A 12,126-nucleotide genomic window follows, 5' to 3' on the forward strand; every position below is an offset into this window, starting at 1 on the left:
AAATTCTCCACAATTTGAAAAGATTTTAATTGGCCATGCAATTGTCTCAACAACCGTGGTAATCACAAAACAGTTATGAATAGAAGAGCTTATAGAATAGCAAATAAGAGTCATGAAAACTAAAAACATGACGACACCCTTTAATAGCTAACTTAAACCAGGTCGTCGATTTGTATTAAATTAGAAAACTTTTTCGTCTCAAATATCAATGCCACAGTCTAACAATTCAGACAGAAGTGTCGCATATCTCCCGTCACATATCTGTTGCTTAGCACCCAGCAAAATTTAAAATTTCCACTTGTTTTGACAATTTTGCCTTCTTAATAACGAAGGCATTTGCACACGAAAACATACCCGGCAGATTGCCGGAAAATAGCCGCCGTTGATTCCAATAAACATGATTAGAATATATTGAAAGAACGAATAGAATATATTGAAAAAAAAAAGATTTTTGTACAAAAATATTTTTAAGTCCGATTTATTTTGATGGCATTTCGTAGTTGAACATACTTCTGTTTCTTAGAGAGATGCTACAGGGGCTACTATCAACACCAATAAGCATTAAAGGTGGTAACTAAGACTTATAGGAACGACGTTCAAATAGCGGGCATCTAAAATTGGGCTTTATGGGTTTATCCCGTTTCTACGTCTGACTTCAATTTTATATACCGACTCTGTTCATTTTGAATTGCTTTGCTTAGCAACTGATGTTCAAATTCACTTTTAGCAGAATGAGAGAAACTAGCCTAGAGAAGTCAAAAAGATTTCACGCAAAATTTCGAAAAAGCGGCAAAATGGTAAAGCGAAAAAAAGTTTGACGAAGTAAAAAAAAAATTCGAGCGCAATAATAGCCGGCTGAGAAGATGAGGGCGGCTATTAATAATGAAAAATTTCGAGCAGTAAAACTAGTAATGCAGCCAGCAACAGCCAAAAGTTTTTTATCTGGGGGGGGGGGGGGGGGGGGTTGGTTCGCTGTAACAACGTAAGATTCAAAATTTGACACATAGCAAATAGAAGTTTTGACATTTTTTAATCGTACTCAGGTCTCTCAGCTTCAGGATACAATTTTTCTTGCGGGCTTCTTTCATCTTTTCAATATGGAGAGTCTTTAATCGGCTTCGAGAAATATTTGGTCCTCTTATATTTCGAATAGCGAGGCAAAGGTGACGCTCGCGCTTCATTTTTGGCACTTACAAACCCAAAAGATAAATCATTTGAACGATTTTCTGCACCATGCAAGGATGTTGGCGTGCTCTTCGTAAAAGTTTTATTCAGTTGAATTTTGAAGGACGTTTGTTCTAAATCTCCTGAGTTGGGTTGCTTCATCAATTTCTCACCATCTGAGGTATTTTGGACACTATTAATATCTGATGAAAATCGATCTTCGCTCAGAGGTGAGCTGGTGCAAAAACTTTCTCGTTGGACGAATTCTTCAACTTCATTTTTTAGATTTCCCGCTTGATCGTAATCAGTCGATTCCTGATATGTGTTTTCAATAGAAGCTAAGGCAACACCGCTGTTGTGTACATCTGAAACAGGAACACGCTTAAAATTTTTTGATCAAAACATACCCAGAACATTGTCGGAAAATAGCTGCCATTGATTCCTATAACCACTATTGGGATTGAAAGAATATCAGAAATTAATGGAAAAATTGCTTTTTGTACAAAAACATTTCTTAAGTACACTATTTTGATGTCATTTTGTAGTTGAACATACACCTGTTTCTTAATAAGAGGATACAGGGGCTAGTATAAAATCCAATAAGCATTAGAGATGGTAACCAAGAAATATAAGAACAAAGTTCAAGTAACGGGCATCTAAAATTGGGCTTTATCCCATTTTTAATTCTTTCATTTTTTTAAAACTGACTCTGTTTATTTTTGATGGCTTTGATATGCAATTAATGTTTAAAAGCACTTTAAGCCTAACGAAATATGAATGAAACTAGCCTAGAGAAGTAAAAAAAAAAGATTTCGCTCAAAACGTCGCAAAACGGCAAAATGAGGTAAAGCGAAAGAAATTTTGGTTCAACAAAAAAAGAGCACTATATCCAGCTTAGAAAATGCGGGTGGCTATTAAAAACATAGCCGGTAAACTGCCGTAAAAATAGCCTCCGTTGACCCGCTTGACGCACATTGGGACTGAAAGAAGGAAAAACTAAGATAGAAATTGACCAAATTTTTCTAAATGTCAATCCGTTCTTATTTGGCGTGCAAACTCTGCAAATTCGATTACGTTCTAAAATTACACTTAATTCATCGTCTAAACTGAAACCTATTAAGAACAAAACAAATGTAAGCTAGCAATCGCTTTAATGAATTTTCACAACCTAATGCACTATGACTCAATGACAGGGCTGGCTATATGTTTATCTCGTTTCTTTTAATTTTGCTCTTTTGACTTTGACCGTATTCACTACATTGCGTCATTCCATGTGTGAAAGAATTTAAACTCTGATCAGTTGAAATAGTGAGTGAGGTAAGTCAGAAGTCGAACGTGAACATCCTGACCTATTTAAAACAAATGTGATCAAAACCCAAAGCGTAATTTATAAAATGAATTGAAAAATTATTAAAAAAACAACATTTAATAAAACTTCGTATTTATTCCTCTTGAACGACAGGCGGGGGCATTTAACTTAGAAGGGGTGTAGCTTACAAACTTCATGTGGGTGCAAAATCTCACAGGGGTTCGAACCACTTGACCTCCAGGTTGGGAGTCTGTAATACGAGAGAGCGTTGAACAACGAAAAAAATAGCCGATTTGAAACCGGAAACGACTCCAAGAGTTGTGCAAAAAAATCTTTAACTAAGTCTACATGCTTCAGGAAAATCAAATAGAGGAGGTAGGCGAGGGGTGAGGGGGTTAGGTAAAGTGCAGGGTCTTTGTTAAGTAGGTCGTTGTTCGGCAGTTTAAATAAGTAGGGTGGGCTTAAATGGGCTCCAAAATTCTGGAAATGACATCTCCACTTCGAATATTACCAGTAGTACCTAATTACTATACATAACAAACTAACCTACTGTTGAAGCCCAGTGATTGAAAATAGAAGTCTTAAAACTTTAAAAACTTTTAAAACTTTGAAATAGAAGTCGAACTTTAAAAACCATTTAAATGTTCAAAGAAAAGAGGTCAAAAATCAGGTACTGAATTTAACTAAAAAACATAGCTGTTAGAATACAAGAAACGAAACAAACAGTTGTGCAAAAAGTCCCTTTAACTAAGTCGTTAAAAAAACACAATTTCAGATACTCCAGTTAAGACTGGGATATATTTAAGACTCATTTCAGTTGATAACGTTCCCATTTTAGATTTCGATTTTTTGACATTGACTGCGTTTATCTTAGATTGCTTTAATGAGCACATCGTGCTTGAATGAGGATTAGGCTTTACAAGCGAATAGAGGGATTAATATCAATATCAAAAGAATAAATGGTAACCGAAACTAATTAAATCAAAAATTTAAGTTACGCGCACTTAAGACTGGGCTTTATCAGTTGAACCCGTTCCTATTTTAAATTTTGTATCCATAAATTGCCTCCATACACTTTAGATTGCTTTTTTCAGCGAATCGTGTTTGAAAGAGGTTAGGCAATATAACCGAAGAAAGAAAGCAGACCACAAAAAGACGCAACAATAGTCGGCTTAGAAGATGACTTATATGAGAATGTACAACGAAAAAAGAGCGTCGAACAAAGAAAGAAGAAATAGCCAATATGATACAGGAACGACTCCAAGAGTCGCACAACAAATATCTTAACTAAGACTACATGTTTCAGAAAAATTAAAAAAAGGATGTTTGGCGAGGGGGAGGGGGTTAGGCAAGGCGTAAGGTCTTTGATAAGTAGGTGGCTGTTCTGCAGTTTTATTAGGTAGGAGGAGCTTATATGGGCACAAAAATTCACAAAAAGACCTTTTGCTACTCGAACATTACTAGCAGTTCCTAAATAATATACATGAAAAACTAAGCTACCATTGAAGTCCAATGATTGCAAAAAGAACAACTTTAAAAGCAGAGATAAATTTTCCAAACGAAAATGAATAAACAAGTCCAGAACAAGCATTTTTTAGCTAAAAAACATAGCCGTTAGAATACAGGAAATGAAACAATGAGTCGTGCAATAAAAACACTAACTAAATCTATCAGAACCATGAAAAAAAGAAAAAAAACAAATCAAGGTATTTGAAACGCCCAGGAGGTGGTAGGATTAGGTAGGTGGAGGGGTTAAGTAGTTGCGGTGCAAAAGGGTGGAGTTGGTATGTAGGTGATGGAGATGTGAAAGGCAGAGGTGTTTGAAGGGTAGGTGGTTGATCTGTAGTTTAAATAGGTAGAGAGACTTATATGTGATGAAGAATTCACAAAATGACCTTCTCACCTTGAATATTACATGGACTTTACCCTTAAAGTCCAAGGTTTAAAAACAGAAGTCGACGTTCGAGAATATGATCGATCAACCTCGCAAAAACTGATAAAACTAGAGTAAATAAAAATTTAAACTAGTCCTTAGCAGAATGCTTGAACAAAAAAAGGTGAAATGTGGAGGGTACGGACACATCGCGCAAAAAAGAGAGAATTTTCTCTATTTTTTGAAGGCTAGAAACCAAATTTGAAAATAAAATAAATTAGCGAAACAAAAAAACCATTCATTATTTAGCATCCTCCTGTACAGATAAAAAAGACAATAAAGAAGGGAAAACTAAGAATTGAAACAATAATTTTAAAAAAATCCAGAAAATTTTTTTGAGAACATTTCAACTGTATATCAAAGACTCAAAATCAATTTTTTTCAATTTTTAGGAAAACAAAAATCAAATCCTTGAAAGTGCAAAAGGTAAACAAAACCAAAAAACAAACAGAAAAAAATTGAACAAAAACTGTCAAAATTGTATTACAAATTGAAAAATTTGAAAACGAAGCTGGCAGATTGTCAGAAAATAGCCCCAATAGCTTTGTAGATCTGCAATCTCAAAAAGATAGTAAAAGAAAACGACAAAAAGAAATCTTTCATAACTGCTGAGATGTTATATTTTGATAACGGATCTGCATAAATTATTGCTGCCTCCATTAGCTGCTCTTAAATAACCTTAAATTAGACTGACACAGACATTCACCTGACCTTATATCTCTGAATTAAAGTGAAGAAGAGTCAGTTTCAAAGTGAGGAAGTCATTTTTGAGAGAGGTAAGTCAAGAATTGAAAAAAAACTAATTTTAAAATAATTTCAGAAAATTTTTTTGAGAACATTTCAACTGTATTTCAAAGACTCAAAATCAATTTTTATTCGATTATTAGGAAAACAAAAATCAAATCCTTGAAAGTGCAAAAGGTAAACAAAACCAAAAAACAAACAGAAAAAAATGAACAAAAACTGTCAAAATTGTATTAGTAATTGAAAAATTTGAAAACGAAGCTGGCAGATTGTCAGAAAATAGCCGCAATAGCTTTGTAGATCTGCAATCTCAAAAAGATAGTAAAAGAAAACGACAAAAAGAAATCTTTCATAACTGCTGAGATGTTATATTTTGGTAACGGATCTGCATAAACTATTGCTGCCTGTATTAGCCGCTCTCTAATAACCTTCATTTAGAATGACACATACCCATTTGACCTTATCTCTTTGAATTAAAGTAAATAAAAGTCAATTTCAGAGTGAGGAAGTCAATTTTGAGTGAGGTAAGTCAAGTGTGACCAAAAATTTAATCACGCAAATGAACAAAGAAACTCGCTCCACTAAGAGAGAGAAATAACGTCACTCACGCACTTCAGTTGAAATTGCATGAACGAATGAACAAAAAGCAGATTTGGAGTGGCTGTGACGTCATATGGTCAAAATAAAAATCTTGACAACGAATTAAAAGCTTAGAGCTTAGCAGCTAAAAAGGAGCGAACCGAACAAAAAAGGCTTAAAATGGTTATCTATATGCTCTATTCAGTTAAAAACACTCGGTCATTCAGTAAGCGCAAAGCAAGATTAAAAAACTTCTTTCGCTGAGCAAAACTCTGTTCATGGCAACTTTTCTCACTTTCGCTTTTAGGTCAAAATGCCGTATGAACAACACTACTTCCTGTTGAAAACATAGTTGGCAGATTGTTAGAAAAAAAGCCCCAACAGATTTGTAGATCTAAAGTCAGAAAGACAGTAGAAAAAGATAGACCTTCTAACCTTCAATTATAGTTGCACACATTCACCTGACCTCATCTGCTTGATTTAATGTTGAAAGTCAATTTCAAACTGAAAGAGATTTTTGAGAGTGAGCTACGTCACGTATGACCGAAAAACGCAGAAAGAACAAACAATTTCGCTCCATTAAGAGTGAAAAATGACGTCAGGCACGCACCTCAGTTGAGAATATAAGAACCAATGAACAAAAAGCAAATTGGAAGAGGTTATGACATCATATGGTCGTCACAAAAATCTTGACGAAATACAAAAACCAAGAGAAGGCCAACAATAGCGCCAGCTATTACTGTGCGGTTATATAAATAGACATTTACCACGTTAGAATGAGGCTTTCAATGCATGAGACATCAAAAGAAATTTGCCACGTGAAGTATGTTTTGAAGCCAGGTCCTATTTAAAGACTCAAAAAGAAGAAATTCATTTAAAAAGTCGAACATTAACTCAAAACCTGAAATCTGTGCCCATTTTACGCATTTTAGGTTCTCAAAAACACTGTGGTATCAATTTTATAGGGTTACTTTTCAACCAGCATCGACAAAAATTGATATCTATCAAAAACAAAATTTAAAAACATAGCCGGCAGATTGCCGGAATAGCTGCGAAAGAATAAACTTGCGTGCCGTATAATATAGAAACAGATCTAAATTAAAATAAAATTGCCGCAATGCAAAACGCAAACTAAAAAACAATCCGCGATAAATCAATGGAGGTCGTTAAAATTGAATGCGCAAAGCCTTTCCAAGAAGGACATTTTTTACGCATCAGTTCCTTCGACCTTAACTAATGCAAATTAAACCTAAATTTTTAAGTGCTAAAGTCATTTTATTGAGTGAGGAAAGTCACGTATGATCAAAATCTCAATCACGCATTGTCTAAAGAGAGTGATAAATGACGTCACAGGCGCAAAGGCCGTTAGTGAGAGGAAGAAGTTATACCGAAAATTTGAACTCTTCAGCTTTGCTGTGTGAACAAATGTTAAATGAAACAGAGCATATCAAATAACCTCCATTTAGAGTGACACACATTAAATTGACCTTATCTCTTTGAATGAAAAAAAGAAAAGTCAATGTCAAAGTAAGGAAGACATTCTTGAGAGCGGGGTATGTCACGTGTAACCCAAAACAAAAACAGGCGAATGAACAAAAAACTAAAAAAAAACAGTCAAAAACACGGACCAAAAAAATTCGTCTTTTCATTTAAGGCTGATATGATATATTTTGATTAAAAATCTGTATAAGTTTTTGCTGCCTCTATTAGCTGCTCTCTATTAACCTTCATTTAGAGTGACATACACCCATTTGACCTTATCTCTTTGATTTAAAGTAAATAAAAGTCAATTTCAAAGTGAGGAAGTCATTTTTGAGAGTGAGGTAAGTCGTCTGACCAAAAATTTACTCACGCAAATGAACAAAGAAACTCGCTCCACTAAGAAGGAAAAATAACGTCACTCACGCACTTCAGTTAAAATTGCATCAAAGAATGAACAAAAAGCAGATTTGGAGTGGCTGTGACGTCATATGGTCGATACAAAAATCTTGACAACGAATTAAAAGCTTACAGCTTAGCAGCTAAAAATGAGCGAGCCGAACAAAAAAGGCTTAAAATGGTTATCTATATGCTCTATTCTGTTAAAAACACTCGGTCATTCAGTAAGCGCAAAGCAAGATGAAAAAACTTCTTATGCTGAGCAAAACTGTTCATGGCAACTTTTCTCACTTTCGCTTTTAGGTCAAAATGCCGTATGAACAACACTACTTCCTGTTAAAAAGATAGTTGGCAGATTGTCAGAAAAAAGCCCCAACAAATTTTTAGATCTAAAGTCAAGAAGACAGTAGAAAAAGATAGACCTTCTAACCTTCAATTATAGTTGCACACATTCACCTGACCTCATCTGCTTGATTTAATGTTGAAAGTCAATTTCAAACTGAAAGAGATTTTTGAGAGTGAGCTACGTCACGTATGACCGAAAAACGCAGAAAGAACAAACAATTTCGCTCCATTAAGAGTGAAAAATGACGTCAGGCACGCACCTCAGTTGAGAATATAAGAACCAATGAACAAAAAGCAAATTGGAAGAGGTTATGACATCATATGGTCGTCACAAAAATCTTGACGAAATACAAAAACCAAGAGAAGGCCAACAATAGCGCCAGCTATTACTGTGCGGTTATATAAATAGACATTTACCACGTTAGAATGAGGCTTTCAATGCATGAGACATCAAAAGAAATTTGCCACGTGAAGTATGTTTTGAAGCCAGGTCCTATTTAAAGACTCAAAAAGAAGAAATTCATTTAAAAAGTCGAACATTAACTCAAAACCTGAAATCTGTGCCCATTTTACGCATTTTAGGTTCTCAAAAACACTGTGGTATCAATTTTATAGGGTTACTTTTCAACCAGCATCGACAAAAATTGATATCTATCAAAAACAAAATTTAAAAACATAGCCGGCAGATTGCCGGAATAGCTGCGAAAGAATAAACTTGCGTGCCGTATAATATAGAAACAGATCTAAATTAAAATAAAATTGCCGCAATGCAAAACGCAAACTAAAAAACAATCCGCGATAAATCAATGGAGGTCGTTAAAATTGAATGCGCAAAGCCTTTCCAAGAAGGACATTTTTTACGCATCAGTTCCTTCGACCTTAACTAATGCAAATTAAACCTAAATTTTTAAGTGCTAAAGTCATTTTATTGAGTGAGGAAAGTCACGTATGATCAAAATCTCAATCACGCATTGTCTAAAGAGAGTGATAAATGACGTCACAGGCGCAAAGGCCGTTAGTGAGAGGAAGAAGTTATACCGAAAATTTGAACTCTTCAGCTTTGCTGTGTGAACAAATGTTAAATGAAACAGAGCATATCAAATAACCTCCATTTAGAGTGACACACATTAAATTGACCTTATCTCTTTGAATGAAAAAAAGAAAAGTCAATGTCAAAGTAAGGAAGACATTCTTGAGAGCGGGGTATGTCACGTGTAACCAAAAACAAAAACAGGCGAATGAACAAAAAACTAAAAAAAAACAGTCAAAAACACGGACCAAAAAAATTCGTCTTTTCATTTAAGGCTGATATGTTATATTTTGATTAAAAATCTGTATAAGTTTTTGCTGCCTCTATTAGCTGCTCTCTATTAACCTTCATTTAGAGTGACATACACCCATTTGACCTTATCTCTTTGATTTAAAGTAAATAAAAGTCAATTTCAAAGTGAGGAAGTCATTTTTGAGAGTGAGGTAAGTCGTCTGACCAAAAATTTACTCACGCAAATGAACAAAGAAACTCGCTCCACTAAGAAGGAAAAATAACGTCACTCACGCACTTCAGTTAAAATTGCATCAAAGAATGAACAAAAAGCAGATTTGGAGTGGCTGTGACGTCATATGGTCGATACAAAAATCTTGACAACGAATTAAAAGCTTACAGCTTAGCAGCTAAAAATGAGCGAGCCGAACAAAAAAGGCTTAAAATGGTTATCTATATGCTCTATTCTGTTAAAAACACTCGGTCATTCAGTAAGCGCAAAGCAAGATGAAAAAACTTCTTATGCTGAGCAAAACTGTTCATGGCAACTTTTCTCACTTTCGCTTTTAGGTCAAAATGCCGTATGAACAACACTACTTCCTGTTAAAAAGATAGTTGGCAGATTGTCAGAAAAAAGCCCCAACAAATTTTTAGATCTAAAATCAAGAAGACAGTAGAAAACGATAGACCTTCTAACCTTCAATTATAGTTGCACAGATTCACCTGACCTCATCTCTTTGATTTAAAGTTAAAAGTCAATTTCAAACTGAAAGAGATTTTTGAGAGTGAGCTACGTCACGTATGACCGAAAAACGCAGAAAGAACAAACAATTTCGCTCCATTAAGAGTGAAAAATGACTTCAGGCACACACCTCAGTTGAGAATATAAGAAACAATGAACAAAAAGCAAATTAGAAGAGGTTATGACGTCGTATGATCGTCACAAAAATCTTGACGAAATACAAAAACCAAGAGAAGGCCAACAATAGCGCCAGCTATTACTGTGCGGCTATATAAATAGACATTTACCACGTTAGAATGAGGCTTTCAATGCATGAGACATCAAAAGAAATTTGCCACGTGAAGTAAGTTTTGAAGCCAGATCCTATTTAAAGACTCAAAAAAAGAAGAAATTCATTAAAAAAGTCGAACATTAACTCAAAACCTGAAATCTGTGGTCATTTTACGCATTTTAGGTTCTCAAAAACACTGTGGTATCAATTTTATAGGGTTACTTTTCAACCAGCATCGACAAAAAATGATTTCTATCAAAAACAAAATTTAAAAACATAAACGGCAGGTTGCCGGAATAGCTGCGAAAGAATAAACTTGCGTGCCGTATAATATAGAAACAGATCTAAATTTAAATAAAATTGACGCCATGCAAAACGCAAAATAAAAAACAATCCATGATAAATCAATGGAGGTTGTTAAAATTGAATGCGCAAAGCCTTTCCAAGAAAGACATTTTTTACAAATCAGTTCCTTCGACCTTAACTAATGCAAATTAAACCTAAATTTTAAAGTGCTAAAGTCATTTTATTGAGCGAGGAAAGTGACGTATGATCAAAATCTAATCACGCATTGTTTAAAGAGAGTGAGAAATGACGTCACAGGCGCAAAGGCCGTTAGTGAGAGGAAGAAGTTATACCGAAAATTTGAATTCTTCAGCTTTGCTGTGTGAACAAATGTTAAATGAAACAGAGCATATCAAATAACCTCCATTTAGAGTGACGCACATTAAATTGACCTCATCTCTTTGAATTAAAGAAAAAAAGTCAATGTCAAAGTAAGGAAGACAATCTTGAGAGTGGGGTACGTCACCTGTAACCAAAAACGCAATCACGCGAATGAACAAACAATTTCGCTCCACTAAGAGTAAAAAATGATGTCACGCACGCATTTCAGTTAAAATTGCATGAACGAATAAAGAAAATGCAGATTTGAAGCAGTTGTGACGTCATTGCGCAAAGCGTTTCCAATGAGGACATTTATTACACATCAGTTCCTTTGACCTTAACTAATTCAAATTAAACCTAAGTTTTAAAGTGCTAAAGTCATTTTTATTGAGAGAAACGTCACGTATGATTAAAATCTAATCGCGCAAATAACCTAAAAACTTTTGCTAAAACGAGTGGGAAAAGACGTCACACGCGCAAAAATGCCGTTAGTGAGAGTAAGAAGTCATACAGAAAATTTGATTTCTTCAGCTTTGCTGAGTGAAAAAATGTTAAATGAAAAAGAGCATCAGACCAAGAAACAAAAAAACAAAGAGCACCAAATTATAGCTCCGCTCAGATTACAGCTAAAAATGACCGAATTGAACAAAAAAGGCTTAAAATGGTTATCTATATGCCACATTCTGTTAAAAACACTTGGTCATTCAGTGAGCGCAACGCAAGATCAAAAAATTTCTCTCACAGAGCAAAAATCTGTTCATGGCAGCTTTTCTCACTTTCGCTTTTAGGTCAAAAAGCCATATGAATAACACTACTTCCTGTTAAAAACATAGTTGGCAGATTGTCAGAAAAGAAACCGCAACAGATTTGTAGATCTGAAGACAAAAAGACAGTACGAAAAGACAGACCAAAAAAATTACTCTTTTCATTAAAGGATGAGATGTTAAAATTTGATTGAGAATCTGTATAAGTTATTGCTGCCTCTATTAGCTGTTCTCAAATAACCTTCAATTAGAGTTGAGAAAAGTCAATTTCAAAGTGAAAGACATTTTTGAGAGTCAGCTACGTCACGTATGACCAAAAAACGCCGCATGAACAAAAAATTTCGCTCCACTAAGAGTGAAAATGACGTCACACGCGCACTTCAGTTGAAATTGCATGAACGAATGACCAAAACGCAGATTTGAAGTGGTTGTGACGTCATATGGTTGTAACAAAAATCTTGACGACGCAA

At 34.8% G+C, this 12,126-nt stretch overlaps 1 protein-coding gene across 1 annotated transcript in view; it reads right to left on the minus strand.

The window, feature by feature from the left end:
• Positions 1–950: 950 nt before the first annotated feature.
• Positions 951–12,126, minus strand: part of LOC142342552 (uncharacterized) — a 39,871-nt gene continuing 28,695 nt past the window's right edge. The window contains exon 13 of the mRNA XM_075393922.1: positions 951–1,529. Within this exon, the coding sequence (XP_075250037.1) occupies positions 1,093–1,529 (437 nt within the window). The 3' untranslated portion in view covers positions 951–1,092. The remainder of the gene's footprint in view (positions 1,530–12,126) is intronic.

Source organism: Convolutriloba macropyga, chromosome 7 (assembly GCF_964194025.1).
Source record: "Convolutriloba macropyga chromosome 7, txConMacr16.3, whole genome shotgun sequence".
In the NCBI taxonomy this organism is placed as follows: Eukaryota; Metazoa; Xenacoelomorpha; order Acoela; family Convolutidae; genus Convolutriloba; species Convolutriloba macropyga.